General features: G+C 44.2%; 1 protein-coding gene across 1 annotated transcript in view; it reads right to left on the bottom strand.

Annotated features, from left to right (window-relative positions):
- Positions 1-202: 202 nt before the first annotated feature.
- Positions 203-14995, bottom strand: part of Irak3 (interleukin 1 receptor associated kinase 3) — a 64058-nt gene continuing 49265 nt past the window's right edge. Inside the window, exons 9-12 of the mRNA XM_006973349.4 lie at positions 4727-4925; positions 4171-4233; positions 3921-4085; positions 203-1659 (exon numbers count right to left, since the gene is read on the bottom strand). Coding sequence (XP_006973411.1) covers positions 1183-1659; positions 3921-4085; positions 4171-4233; positions 4727-4925 — 904 coding nt within the window. The 3' untranslated portion in view covers positions 203-1182. The remainder of the gene's footprint in view (positions 1660-3920; positions 4086-4170; positions 4234-4726; positions 4926-14995) is intronic.

The raw sequence follows: 14995 nt of genomic DNA, 5'->3' as shown, positions 1-14995 counted from the left end.
GAAAAGGCATCCATTAATATTTACAAATTGGACATTGCCTACAACATGTCCAGCAATTCCTATGACCAAGGGAAGCCAATGGAATCCAATGGACTGACCCTGGTAGAAAGATGGACACTGAGTGTATAAGTTTTGTTGTTGTTGTTTTCTGCAGTGATCAGAGGACCAAGGGATGCCACAAAGTCACACCATGCAACAGACCTCATGGAAGAGATTTATTGGAGGCAGGGGCAGGGTAGTGGGGACAATATAAAAGGCCTCCTCTGAGTGAGGGTGGAAAAGAAGGAGGTAGGTCATGAAGGTTAGGGCTTTATGAAGGATATGGCTCATGTGCACAGAGAGAACATGGGACCCTAGGTGACAGTGGAAATGTGTTGTTGTATTTGGGGCTGGTAATGACATGGCTGGGAGCACTGAGTTGCTGAAGGTGGTGTGAGGGATGCACTTGGTTCTGGAATGTGGATGGTTCCCGGTTTACCAACACGGAGGACTCACTGGGATCCTGCCACTCTTTGCTAGCATTTGATTGTCGGAACCCAGGATCCTGAATAACTCCAAATGGCTCTAATTTAGCTTGGGTTTGACTGAGAAGCAGTCCTCCTGTTATGGAATCATCTTTTTGTATGCTGTGAAGATGTGTGTTTGCCAAGGCTCCTTCTGATTGGTTTAATTAAAAAAAAAAGCTGACTGGCCGGTAGCTAGGCAGTTGGTATAAGCAGGACAAAGGATGCTGGGAAGAAAAAGGGTTGAGTCTCAGGAGTCTTGAGCAGATGCAGAGAGAAGCAAGATGAATGTGCTGTGTTGAAAGAAGGTATAGTCATGTGACAGAGAGCACATATTATAGGTTAATTTAAAATGTAAGAGTTAGCTAGTAACAAGCCTGAGCTATCGACCAAGCATTTATAATTAATATTAAGTCTCTGTGTGATTATTTGGGAGTGGCTACTATGACAGAAAAGTCCACCTACATCACCCTGATAACACATTTCTTTAAGTCATTCTGTTTGGAGGATTGGAAAGGAAGGGACAGAACTGCCTGGCTGCTTATATGCACAACTCAAATTCGCCATCAGTGATTCCCTTGGCCTTACTCTGGGAGCTCAGATCCTTTCATGGTGACATTCTTCACTCAGGTGCCTTCAGTGACATTTGCTTTTCTTTTTTCTTTATCTTCTGGTGAATTCACTGCTTTTTGGACTGTTCATACTCACTGCAGAAGAGTCCAGAGGGGCACCTCTTCTCCATTGTCTTGCTCCCACAAGACTGGCCTGGCACTTCCCAAGAGGAGCCCAAAGTGATCTCAGTAGGCCTTAAGTCCTGGGATGCTGCTGCAAGTTCTGATGGACAACATTCTTCACAAGAAGAACTGGGCACACTGCAAGCAGCTTCACTTCTCTTGCCTCCTGGGTGTCTGTCCAAGCCCAGAAAGGTGACCTCAGACTGGCTGCACTCAAAAGGGATTTTCTGAGTCACTCTATCCATCCTCAAAGCTTTGTCTGGAGGCGCTGGGTGGTTGTTCTGGTTTTCATCATCTTCTACTGGAATACTCGGAACATTATCCATGAACAGAGGAGAGGGGCATCTGAAGGACTTCAGGGACGTGGGAGGGTCTTCTGCAAAATACAAGCTAGGCTGCGTGCTCTCTAGAGCGTTCAGGACCTGATTAGCAAGTAAAAAAACATGGAGAGAAGCTTGAGTGACATTCCTTTTTACATTTGCCTCTCTACCTAGTAATGAATAGCCTCTCATTTCCATAACTAGGAAATTAAATAAGTAAAACAAAAAAAAAAATAAAGTAAGTGCCAACCCAAATTTTCTAATTTTGAATTAGAAAAGATATTAGATATCAGAGAAGGCCCATTATTTCAAGGGCGACATCAAGCAACTTGAAGGAAGGTATAAAAGAAACTATAGACTATTAAGAAACCTGACCTAAGGCATGAACTGGCCACCATCTCACTCTGAGCTGTCAGATGAGTCTTCGTGCGTTTTCAACCACAGAAAGTAGAGGATTCTCATGGAGTATATATCAAGGGCACTGGGACCTCTAGTTCTCAAATGCCAGGATCAAAAAGGGGAGCTTTCTAAAAATATAGCTTTCTTGTCCCCAACCAAGAGCATGTCATTAATGGAGACCCAAGGTATTTAAACAGCTTCACACAAGATTTGGATATGCAGCCAGATTTGAAAACCACTGACTTAATACATCCATTCTCATTCTCCCTCTCTAAAAATACAGATAGCTCGAGCATTTATGAAGTGTTTTTTTTAATGTATTTCATCTTCATAAATGGCATTATCCTGGTTTTTATAGGTAAAGCTGAGGATCAAGAGAAAACCCATACAACTATCTAAAAAGACGAAGCTTTGGTGCTGTTCCCTCAACCTCCTGGATCTTAACTTTGTCCTACAACACCACTGATGGATCCTTGCTGGGACAGGATTCTATGCTGAGAGTCACATAAGGCCTCCTCTATGTTTCCCTGGATCCCAGGCCAGGGTTCTCACACTATGATCAGACCAAGTCCTCGTTCAGATCTCCCACAGCTCTCCAGTAGACTCGGCATAAAACCCACCTCCAAGGATAGGGAAGCTTCTGTAGTATTAACCACACCAGCTCTCCTTCACCTCCCCTCATCTCCATGATGCGGGACTGCCCAAAGTCTTACAGCTAAGGGTGATGTCCTCTGAGTCAGGCATGCAGATGGCCTCTTCTGAGGATGTCCCTCCATCCGTACTGATGCCTACACCTAACCCGTTCTCCAGATCACAGCTAAGCGGTGACCTTCAGCAAGGACCTCCTGGTTGGCATAGGCTGGCGACCTCACTCTAATCTGACTCTGCCCTTCCCGGTCATCCCAGGATTCTGACTCTCACCACATCTGTCTACAGGGTCGAAGTACCGTGTCTATTGATCGGACTTCTGAGCACATCCAGCTTGAGGACAGCCACCAAGTCTTGACTGCTGTGCATCCCCCAAAATACACATCCGAAATGGCCATTGAGTTAGTACTGGCTTACAAATGAATGGATTATAGCTGTGACAAATGAGTGCATTTTAAAACAATGGAAACCAGTGTGTGCTTTTTAATGGGTCGGACAGCATAAAGAGTGTTGAATAAAATTTCCCCTTCAAACTACGTTTCATTAGATTTAATTTTTTTTTTTTAAAGATTTATTTATTTATTATGTATACAGCATATATGACTGCAGGCCAGAAGAGGGCACCAGATCTCATTACAGGTGGTTGTGAGCCACCATGTGGTTGCTGGGAATTGAACTCAGGACCTCTGGAAGAGCAGTCAGTGCTCTTAACCTCTGAGCCATCTCTCCAGCCTAGATTTAATTTTTTTAAATGTATTATTGGTGATGGTGGTGGGCGTGTACTGAGGAGAGCATGTGAAGGTAGGAGACACCTTGTTCTTTCTGTGAGTTCCAGGGATCAAACTCAGGTTGCCAGGCTTGCAGGGCAGACACATTTTTTACCTACTAAGCTACTTTGCTGGCCACATTTTTCATATGTGTGTGTGTGTGTATATATATATATTGGTTTTTTGAGACAGAGTTTCTCTGTGTAACATTTCTGGCTGTCCTGGAATCTGCTTTGTAGATGATGCTGGCCTCGAACTCACTGAGATCCACCTGCCTCTGCCTCCTGAGTGCTGGGATTAAAGGCATCAATATTTTTTTTTTTAGAATAATCTGGTTCTACCTAGTAATGCCTTCCACAGGGGTAGTAGCAGTAGTGTAAGGTGTTCATTTTAAGCCAGAAAGTTTATCTATTAGGCTAGAATTCTCCGTGGGGGGCTGAATTTGTCTAATTAAAAATTCACTTAGATGCACAGTTGATCCGACTTGGATTTTCCACGACTCATAAATTATTATAATTAAATTTATAAATAAAACCAGGTATATCTTACTTCATCCATTGTTGGTCTTAACTTGGCCCGAGTTGCCACACACTGGCCAGCCAGAGAGAAGAGCCTGGCAGAGAAGTTCCGAGGACAGGGGTGTATTTTCCTGTCTAGAAACGAGAGGCACGCGTCAAGACCTCTCTTCTCCATCAGTTCCATGAGGAGATCCCGCTAGGAAGAGAAGATAAACTTATTTCTTGGAACACCACCAGACAACTAATTGGCAAGCGAGTGCCGGCATGTGGGCAGTTCTCACCAGCTGAACATGTTTAGGATCATCCAGCACCACTTTACAGCCTGTCAAAGCCTCCATGATCACCTGCAAGGAACATACACAAAGTCAGCTACAGAGGTTGAAAACACGTACAACATTAGTTTAAACTGCTTATCATGGTAATGGATTTAATTCTAACTAATGCCCTTGTATTTTATTACTTCATAGATTTATGAAAAATTAATGTATCGGATAATGAGTAACAGAAAATCAATAGGTATAAAAGTTAAAACTCTTAAGATGTTTCCTCTGAGCCAGTGGGTCTCAACCTGCCTAATGCTGTGACCCTTTAATACAGTTCCTCATGCTGTGCTGACCCCCAACCATATTATTTTGTTGCTACTTCATAACTGTAATTTTCTCACTGTTATGGATCATTATGTAAATATCTCATATGGAGGATATCTGATATGCGACCCCTATGAAAGGGTCCTTTGACTCCAGAGGGGTCACGACCCACAGGTTGGGAACCCCCAAGGATTGGGCGCCATCTTGGCAGTGAATTCTCTTCCTTAGCTAACCAATAGATGGCACTCACAATTCCAAAGCTGTAGACATCAGTTTTGACGGAAAGTCTTCCCTGTCTGATGTACTCTTCTGGCATGTACCACAGATGTTTCCTGCCGCTGCCTGTCATATTCATGGTAGAATTCTGATGGTCTAGGTGGGGTCGGAAGTGTGCCATGGCAAAATCAGTTAGTCTTGGTTGGAACTGATCATCCAGAAGTATGTTTGCACTAAAAGTGTGATCAAAGACAGACAGGACAAGATATCACAAAGGCATTTGGTGAAATACAACGTGGCTGATTAATCCAGAACACTGATAAGATGAAGCCAAGCGTAAACATCCATGAACAAGTGAGTGGGCATTCTAAAGTTTTTCTTAAAGTACACACATGGGCTGGAGACATGGCTCAGCAGTTAAGAGCACTGACTGCTCTTTCAGAGGACCCAGGTTCAATTTCCAGCACCCACATGGCAGCTCATAACTGTCTGTAACTCCAGTTCTAGGTGACCTAACACCCTCACACAGATATACATGCAGGCAAAACACTAGTGCACGTAAAATAAAATAAAAAATATTAACGTATAAACAAATTTTATGAAGCCTAAAATAAAAATCTGACGCATGCATAGTGGCTATTTCAGAATTTGAGACACACATGGATGCTGTGTCAACAGGATGAAGTAAAGTTAAGTACAGCAGCTTGCCTCTGCTCTTCTTAGTGAGACCATGGGCTTGGTTTTAAGCAGCTAAGTAGAAATGTCAAGGGATAGAGATTGTGCGCACTGTTATTAAATGTGGTAGCAGCCACTGCGTTCTTAAGCCTGAACAAACACTGCATCGTACAAATGTCCCTAAGGTTTCTGCTGTCCCAGAATGAGTACACAAACAGGCAGGGCCAGTTCTGAATGGAGATCCTCCAGCAAAAGAGACAGTTCAGAGGCTATGTGGAGATTCATTTCTATGTCAAGTATTTGAGCGCATTGGTTCCATCTTCGTAACTAAGATCTCAATCCAGACTTCGTCTAGGAACAAGTTGACATCCCAGGTTCCTTTAAGGATAAAAACATGTTTTAAACTTTGACTTTACCCTCCACAGTTTGTAAAGAGCAAAGAGCCAACCTTATGCCCCGTCTGTTTGGTGTGATCTTTTCATCCATGGGGGAACAAGCCAGGGGCTGTGTCCCCAAGATTTGTGTCAATGACCACAGTCTCCCCGCCTGTCTTTCCTCAAGTATCCAGCGGCTGCCAGAGCTTTCCTGTGTTTCACATGGCCCAACTCTATGCCATTCCTCACCCACTCTTTCATTTTCTCACCCAGAACAGCATTGAGCATCCTCTGAGGATGCATAACAGACAAGTCAGGTCCTACCTTCTCTTAGGCACTAGGCAGGAAAACATGGTGAAATCCCCTGTAGAGGCACATCACTTGCTCAAATCTGAGGTTTCTGGGCCTGCCCTGATGCTTTTACAATTTGGGGGAATAGGAAAGCAGGAGTTTGCCAGCTGGGCAGGAGATGAAAGGGGGCAAAACCAGTCTCAAACTCTCCCCATAGCATTCACATAAGGCAGAAAGGGCAGAGAGTGAGATCTGGAAGGCCTTGGGCAAAATTCGAATATGAAAGAAACCAACCAAGAAGAGGAAGGGTAGAAATCCCCTACCCAATGCCAAGTAAGTCCCTGGCACAGTCCCAGACACAGAGACACTCCCATGTGTCTGAAGGTGTCCTACGGCTCATTATAATACTAAAATGCACACTCCTAGGTGAAGATGTAAGATGCTGAGGGGACATGTGATGCATGAAGCTGTGTGTAGAATTCCATGTAGCAGACCATGCCCAAGAAAGCCCACTGTATGCAAAAAAGCTAAAGAGCCCAATCCCCGTGACATAAAAGCCCCAACTCTGCATGGCAAATCGTTGGAGCTACTGACCTTTTTTCCTGCCCCAGCTTGCCTCTTCTCTTGGAAGTATGTCTTTTTCTCATACACTGTCTACGAGGCTATCCACGTGTCCCTGTCCACTTCCATGTTCTAAAACATAAGGCAGTGGAGCCCTTCCAGAAGTGCGCAGCAAACTCTAATATCCACTGTCATTATGAGTCACTGCCCTTCCCGTTTCTACTACCCTGCTTGCACAGAGGGAGTCTGAAAAACCCTGAACGCCCCATCTTCAATGTCTTCCTCCAACCCAGTTCTCCAGAAAGCATGATATCCTGATTGCTATGTTAGGGCCTCTCGAATGCCCAAGCTTAAGCTGAATCTAAACAGCACATAGGAACGAATCCCTACAGTTTTTGTTTGTTTGTTTGTTTTACACATAGAAAAAGTGGTAGGGGACAGGGGAGGGGTGACAACAGGGAGAATAATAAAGAAACCCATAATCTCAGCCATTTACTCAATCTGCTGTAAAACAAGTAGAAGCTGACAGCGACTGGTGAGTCACGTGACTTCGAGAGGTAGGCAGAGGTGAGCTGGGCGACCACAAACCCTGTTACCCAATAAACCCACTGAGGACATGGGGTCAGCGAGAGGTCACCAGTCAGACAGGATGATCTGAGGACCCTGCACTCACACATTGAATAATGGCATCTAGTGGAAAGGCAAGTTCTCACCAGCAGACCTCGGCGCGGAGCATAAATTTTGAAACGAGTGATTTATTTGGTTCTAAATAAAGGTTAACGGGAGCTGAGGGAGCGGAAGGCTCAGTTTTGGGAGAGAGTGGGAATTGCAAAAGGCCCTTCGACAATCATTTTCTCCTCTAATTCCTTCCCCCTGCTCCAGCCTTAAATGGAACCTTCAAACACAAAGTGCCTTCAGCCACCCACATGGGTCAACAGAGTAAGTTTATTCTGCGGGGTGAGAGCGGACGGACAAAATGAAAACTACACGAAAAATCATAGCAATACAATGCAAAAGGGCAGCTTGCTGGTAATGATGGCCGCAAAAGAGGCAGACAGGGAAGCAGGTCTGGTCCACGCGCCCTATCTCGTTTCTGCCACCTTTTGCCTTCTCTTTACCCTAAGGGTATTTGCTATAACCGAGAGGCCAGGGTGACTTCAAATCCTTCTTCTTCTTCTTCTTCTTCTTCTTCTTCTTCTTCTTCTTCTTCTTCTTCTTCTTCTTCTTCTTCTGATTTACTTATTTATTATGTATACAGTGTTCTGCCTACATGCATGTTTGCAGGCCAGAAGAGGGCACCAGATCTCATTGTGGATGGTTGTGAGCCACCATGTGGTTGCTGGGAATTGAACTCAAGGCCTCTGGAAGAGCAGCCAGTGCTCTTAACTTCTCAGCCATCTCTCCAGCCCTCAAATCATTCTTAAAATAGAAGGATCTCTGACTGAGGGCATGGGGCAATTCTGTACCATGAATTGGTAACAACTCAGGGGTACTGATTTCATATCTGTACTAAGAAAAGTTTCCATGATGCTTTCTTTTTTTTTTTTTTTTTTTTGAGGGACCGGATCCCCCAAAGAATATTTTATAGCAAGAACCAGCCTTCCTGGCTCATCAGTAAGTTTCCTAGTTTAGTTGAAAGTGTTAGGCCTTAAACACAAAGATGATGTCTACAGATTAAAATACTGGGTTTGAATTTAAGCACGGGGGTTGTGTGTGTTGGTTTTATGTGGCAGCGCAACGTTCCTCATTAAGCGGCGCTGTTACCTTGCGAGGAGAGCCACGAGGCACGGCAAAACCCACTCTCGGAGTTTTATTAGGAGAAGGGAGGGACAGAAGAGAACGTGACCAGGCCTGTGGAAGACATGTGCAGGGAGAGGGAGGGGGAGGGGGGGGAGGAGTCTGCAATCTGCTTTTTAATGCATTCCCCTGCACACGCGCACATGGACTTACGGAGCTGCGCCATGGCCCTGCATGCACATAGATTGCGCGGCCATGCAGCACACCCATTATGTAGGACATAAAACCCTGGAATGGCTAAGCATCTGAACAATGCAGGCGCAGTCATGTAGCTGGGCGAGTGGGCCAAGAATTCCAACAGTGAATGAACACAGATCTTTAAAGACGTTGCATATATTTAAAGGGGCTTATTTTAGCCTCAGTCGAATGCCTGGCCACCCTTAGGAAAGGTGGGGATTCCACCCAGACATGAAGATCCAAGAGCTTCTGGAAGGCATCCTAAGGCCACAGTTTTAGTCAACTAAGAACCGCCCACATTCTAGAAACAGGTTCCTCCCTGCCTTCAATGACTCAGTGCCTATAGTCCCTCAACGTCTTCACCATTGTGCATGCTCCGTACCCCTATAAAGTCCTTCACCGTGGCCTAGTCGTTCTCTCTCTCTCTTTTTTTTTTTATCTCCACTCAAAGGCAACCATTTTCCACACACCCCCACCTCCTCAATAAATCTCTGTGTGAGGTCTGTTTTGTAGTATAATTTTTGTGGCATTCCTTGACCCCACTTGCAAAGATAACTTTTTCACCACAAAACCCTTTCACAAATGACATGTACTGTCCATGTCATGGTAATTATGACCCCAAGACCCCCCTCCCCAGATGGCCTGCCTGCCCTCAGATGTGGCAAAATCCAGTTTTCCCAGACTCACCGGTTTCTGGGAGAGTTGTAGACTCTCACAAGACTTGGCACAAGAGCACCTATGGGTTCCAACCTAAGGATGGTACAAGTCCCAAACTGTGTTTCCCTGCTCGGGGTGGGCCCCCTTGATTGACAGGTTCCCTATCAGAGGCAATAAGTAGGCGAGGGAAGCAGTGAGCCAGGCCAAGATGGTGGCATCAGTCTTATATCCTGACTGACCAGCAGCTAGAATACTTCATTGTTTAGACAGAATTCAGGAAGCATGGTGTTCCAAAACACAGATCATGCCATTTTTGTTTCCAGACATCTGTTTAACTCTTTCTCTTTTCCATCTGGGGTCCTAAGTTTAATCATCATTGATAAACCATGACAGAACAGAGTTATCTTTTACAAACATTTTCCCTCAAGTTTAGTCATCATTGATAAACAGTTATCTTTTATAATCATTTTTACTCATCAACCCTGTAACCCCAACTTTTAAGAATCTAGAGGCATTTGATAGCTCATTCTCAGGCTGCCAGCTTTTTGTGGCTTCGAGGATGCTAGACAGAAAGAAAACCTCCAAGCCAACCTGGGCAGACTGCCATGTGCAGAGCAGTGTATTATTAACTCTTAATGGTCAGAGTGCCCAAGAAAAATCTTTAAGCCAAAGCCACTGCAATTATTATTCAGTTTCTGGCACAATTCAATGTTTATAATTTATATCTTTATAGAATTTGTTTATGTCTAATCCTGGCCTTCTTTTGCTCCTTGGTCACATGACAGAACCGTGGTTCTGCACAAGCCAACTTTTCTAAGAAGGGAGGTCCTGACACCTCATCCTTTTATCATCTTTCCACACCACTCTGTGCTCATCAATATAAGTCTCTGTGTAGGGCAGAGGCAACTTCAGCTAATCTAACTTTATTGCTGTATAGGTCATGTAATCGACTTGAGTGTACAGTAGGAAGAGGCTTGTAATCTGATCTGTGCCCAACTCCTCTTGGCCACCGAATCTTGGAGACCTTTAAAGTTTACTTTGTTTTAATTATCTCGTTCCTGAGTAAGTACAGGGACAGATGTTTCAAGAATGTCTCACAGCCTCAGAAAGAGACCTCTGGCTTCTTCTATATGTGTGTCACAACCTCCAAGGTGTAAGGTAGAGCTTCAAGTAGACAAGGACATCTCCCTAAAAGCGAGAGGGGTAGTATGTTCAGGACTTCCCCGGGGAAGCTTAGAAGCAGTACTCCTCAGAGAAGTCATAAATGATTCATAAGAAAATTTCCACCAATCCAATATCCCCAAATTGTACAAATATTAAAAGCCCCCCCAAGTATGCAACAGGTGGAGATGAAAACCAAAAGTGGCATGGAGGCCATCATGCAGCTCAGTTTGGCTGGATCTTTGTCAAGCAGCTGTGCTGGCTTTAGGACCTTTGCCCTTCCCATCAGACATGGCTGCATCAGACATTGCATTGTGGAGGTCTTAGAAAAATAAATGAAAGTTTGCTTGTGCTTTACGGGTGTGTGAGTCTCGGCCTCCTGCACCAAGGCCCAGTGCTGCGCCTTTAAATGCACAACTTGAGGGCTTGAACTGAACTACCCCGGGGGCCTCAGTTTCCACATAGATCTGATGGTGTTTGCTGGGTAAGAAGATGCCAGCTGACTTAGAGATAGAGAAGACCTCAAAATGCACCTTGAATGATATAGGCTGGCCATTGTCCATTCTATCCATTACCATACCTCACATCCCAAGATGTGCAGCGGGAGTGTCTCAGGAAGTAGTCAAGGACCCTCCTTGAGTAACAGTGAAACAGAGGATTGCAGAGTGGTGCTGGAAACCTAACACCCACAGAGGTTAATTAATTTCCCAGGAATCAGTTGAGTTCTAGATTACTTTCAGAGAAGTCCTTGACACATTTAACTAAAATAATATTTCTAGGTGATTGAAGACAATGAGGGAGGAAATTTTTCCTGTTATTTCTTGTACCTGAATGTACACATGTATACAAATAAATTAATGAGTGCTGGTGCCTGTATTGGTTACTTTCATGTTGCTTTGACAAAACACCTTGACCGTAATAAGCTACTTATGAAAGGAAGAGTTGGTTTTGGCCTAAGATTCCAGAGTGATAAGAGGCTGTCATTGGAGAGGCAGCAAGGAGCAGGCTTAGAGGCAGAAGCAGGAAGTTGAGAGTCCGCATCTCCATCACAAACACAAAGCAGAGAGACAAAACCGGAAGTAGGGTGAAGCGATATAGTCTCAAAACCCACCCCCAGTGACACACTTCCTCCAGCAAAAATATCTGCATCACTAACTGGGAACCCAGTGATCCACACCCAAGACTATGGGAACATTTCTCCTTCAAACCACCACGGTACCTAAAGACAATATTGGCAACAAGAATTGTTAAGAGAAATTCTGATGTATGCAATATCTATTTCTGGCACCCTTTAGGAAAATAATGAACATATCTGGAGATCATGAAGGAGGAAAGGAAGACATGACGAAAGTCTGAGGAAAATCACTTTTATCTAAGATGTTTCTGAAAGATTAAGGTAGTTATTTGGAAAGGATGAAGGGGAGGAGTAAGAGGGCTGAAGAATCAATCCATCAAGCAGATCCTCCATTTCCCACAGACCTAGATGTCCTACTAAACACTAAGCCGAATTCCAGCCTGGACAAGTCTGCAGCCATCAGCTGACTTGGCCAGGAAGATTGAGATAGAGGCAAAGAGACTGAATCCTCAAGCAAGGGTATCCTGATGGCTGACAGACCAATGTATGGCTGTCTATCCACCCAGCCAGACCCCGTCCACACTACAGACCTTCCCATGAGAAATGCCATGTACGCTCTCACTCCCTCGCTCATTCACTCACTCACTCAATCGTGTGTCTCTGACCAGTTTCCATTTTTTTCAAACATTGGTGTCTAAACTTCTTCCTTCCTCCAAGACAGAAGCCTGTTTTTCAGATGCAATACCAGCCTAGGACTCCTTAGAAACACTCACTAAGTTTATGTCCTTGATTTGGAGCCAATAGCAGGTTTGAATATCTGTCTGGGATGAAAAAATGCTGCCGGTGAAATGCATTTGAACTTAAACTTGTCTATATACGTGAAAAACTATGAAGGCTGCTAAGGGATGGATGGAAATATCAAGGTTGTCACTTTCAAATGTTTTTTATGAGATGCTGTAATTAAAAAACATCCTCATCTCCCAAAGGAGAACGAGAGTCTTCTGCCAAGGCTGCAGACCACACTCCGGATTCTTTCTTTAGAACCTTTCCTTCTCAACTCCCACCATCTGGTAGTGAGTTTTGTTTTTATAACATTCTCTTAAAGAGTTCAAATTACTAAGATATTTTTGGGCTAAATGAACCACCAGACTAGCTGAAAATACCTTTGAAATGTGGGCTTTGCTTCCTTCTGTGGGTGTTGCTCAGCTGTGCGCTAGACAGCGTCCTTCTTAGAAAGACACTTACTCTCTCTGCTGGAGCAAGCCAGATTGACAGGGTAGCTGTCCAGACCTAATCTCTCCCCCAAAGCAAGCTGCCTACTGCTATCTCCTCAAGACTCTGACGTCAACGTTTCTCAATGCCTGTATCTGCTGATGAAGCCAACTGGCCCCTGGCAATCCCAGGCCTTTGAATTCCCTAATAAGAGCATGGTTATTGGGAATACACAGACATGGAAGGGCACCTCCCCTTTCATCTGTAGCCATGTGACAGGCAAGTGACAGACCTTTCTGAGTCTCTGTTTTTCTCTTGTCAGCCAGACATGACAATGATCACACCCCACCCTTAGGATCCTGGAGGGTTAACAAGTGTTTCCATGGGAGTGTATATGAGACCTAGTCCTTGGCTTTGACTGAACTCCATAATCCTCCTGCATCCTATCCACTACCCTTCATGGGTAAGTATTTACCAACGCCATTGGAGAAGCTTGTTGTGGAATATCAGTTGAAGATGTGTTACATTCTTCTATGCTGTGGAACATTTGTTTAATGATGCAAAGATGTGTTGCATTCTTTCATGTTGTGTTTGTTTAACTCTGTGAAGCTGTGTTGCTTTGCCTGCCTAAAACACCTGGTTGGTCTAATGAAGAGCTGAACAGCCAATAGCTAGAGAGGAGAAGATATAGGCATGACTGCCAGTCAGGGAGAATAAATGGAGATGAGAACAAGAAAAGGAAGGAGTGAGAAAAGGAGGAGAGGAGGATGCCAGGGGCCAGCCACACAGCCAGTCACAGAGCAAGAAGGAAAGAACGGTCATATAGAATAGAAAAAGGTAAAAGCCCAGAGGTAAAAGGAAGATGGGATAATTTAGTTAAGAAAAGCTGGCTAGAAACAAGCCAAGCTAGGGCCGGGCATTCAGAAGTAAGAATAAACCTCTGTGTATTTATTTGGGAGCTGGGTAGTGGGTCCCTGAAGAGAAAAGAACAAAGAGTCAAAAACAAACAAACTGCATATAACTGTCTCAGGGTGACCTTTGTGCCTCTCCCCTCAGAAGGCCTGCTCCTATTTTCATCCAGATCCTCTGTGGGCCACTGAAATCATCTCTGCCATGATGTTCTTACTGTATATCTCTGAAGCCCAGTGTGCCTCCTGCTTCTAAGTTCCTACTGGATGCCTATAATATAGCATTTGGTACTTAATGGAGCCCACCTGGTGTTGTTTGCATAATCATAATTCTGAGCTTATAGAAGACACCAAGCATTTATTTATATAATAATTTCCTCAATGGAGTTTGAAAACCTCAAATAGTTTTAGATTACTGAGCATGGGAAAGGCAAATGTATGACCCAAATACTGTCCCACATCCTCTCATATTACTGACAGACACCATTAATGAGTTCCAAAAACACTCAGCTAAGAGTGCTCTTTTTACCCTGTACTTGGTTAACCATTGCTAATCAATCAAAGATAGAATATGAAATAAAACTTATTTGTCATGGTTGCTGTAGCACACTATTTCTTTGACTTATTATTTGCAAAACAGCTAAATAGTAGAACCAGGACTAAAACTTAGACCTCTCATTTCCATGCTGGATGCTGCTTTGGTTTACAACACTTAAGTGAAAAAAAAAATCTTTCATTCAGCTATATGAACATAAAATTAAAATCTGTTGATGATAAAGAGAAAAAAATTAACTGTTCCTTCTCTCTCTCTCTCTCTCTCTCTCTCTCTCTGTGTGTGTGTGTGTGTGTGTGTGTGTGTGTGTGTGTGTGTGTGTGCATGCGTGTGCACATGCGTGTGAACCTAAAGGCTCAGTCACAAGGTTTTAAGTCAATGTACAAGAGTTTCTGATAACTGAGCCCCTCTCAGGGAGTTCAGGATCCTCCTGGAAAGCCAGAGTCCAAGGTGAGTCAGATGGGAGCACTTAGGACATTGAAGACATGAGTCTCCCATGGGTAGAATATAATGCCAGCTTCTGCCAGGCTCTGGGATGCCCTTTCCACTTAGTAACTCATCTCATCCTCAGAACCCTTCAAGGCAGTGGACTGGTATCTTGCCCAGTTCCAGAGAGCAAGGAGACAAAGCATCAGTGAACTAAGAAACTATCCCAAAGTCACACTACTAGAAAGAGGGGGAAGAGATAGGTGGTCTGAACAGCCACACTCTGGACCAGGGACAAGAGGCAGGAACAATGAGATCACTGAGTGGCTGCGAAAAGGGGATGAACATAGAAAAGCATGGGGAGAGAGTTTGTAGAACAAGGGCATTTCAGAGCTGTTCTTGAGGGTGGCTCCAGGGTAGGCAGAAGGATAGAGGT

The sequence above is a fragment of the Peromyscus maniculatus genome, chromosome 18 (assembly GCF_049852395.1).
Source record: "Peromyscus maniculatus bairdii isolate BWxNUB_F1_BW_parent chromosome 18, HU_Pman_BW_mat_3.1, whole genome shotgun sequence".
Lineage (NCBI taxonomy): Eukaryota > Metazoa > Chordata > Mammalia > Rodentia > Cricetidae > Peromyscus > Peromyscus maniculatus.
This window is presented reverse-complemented; position numbering and strand designations above follow the sequence as displayed.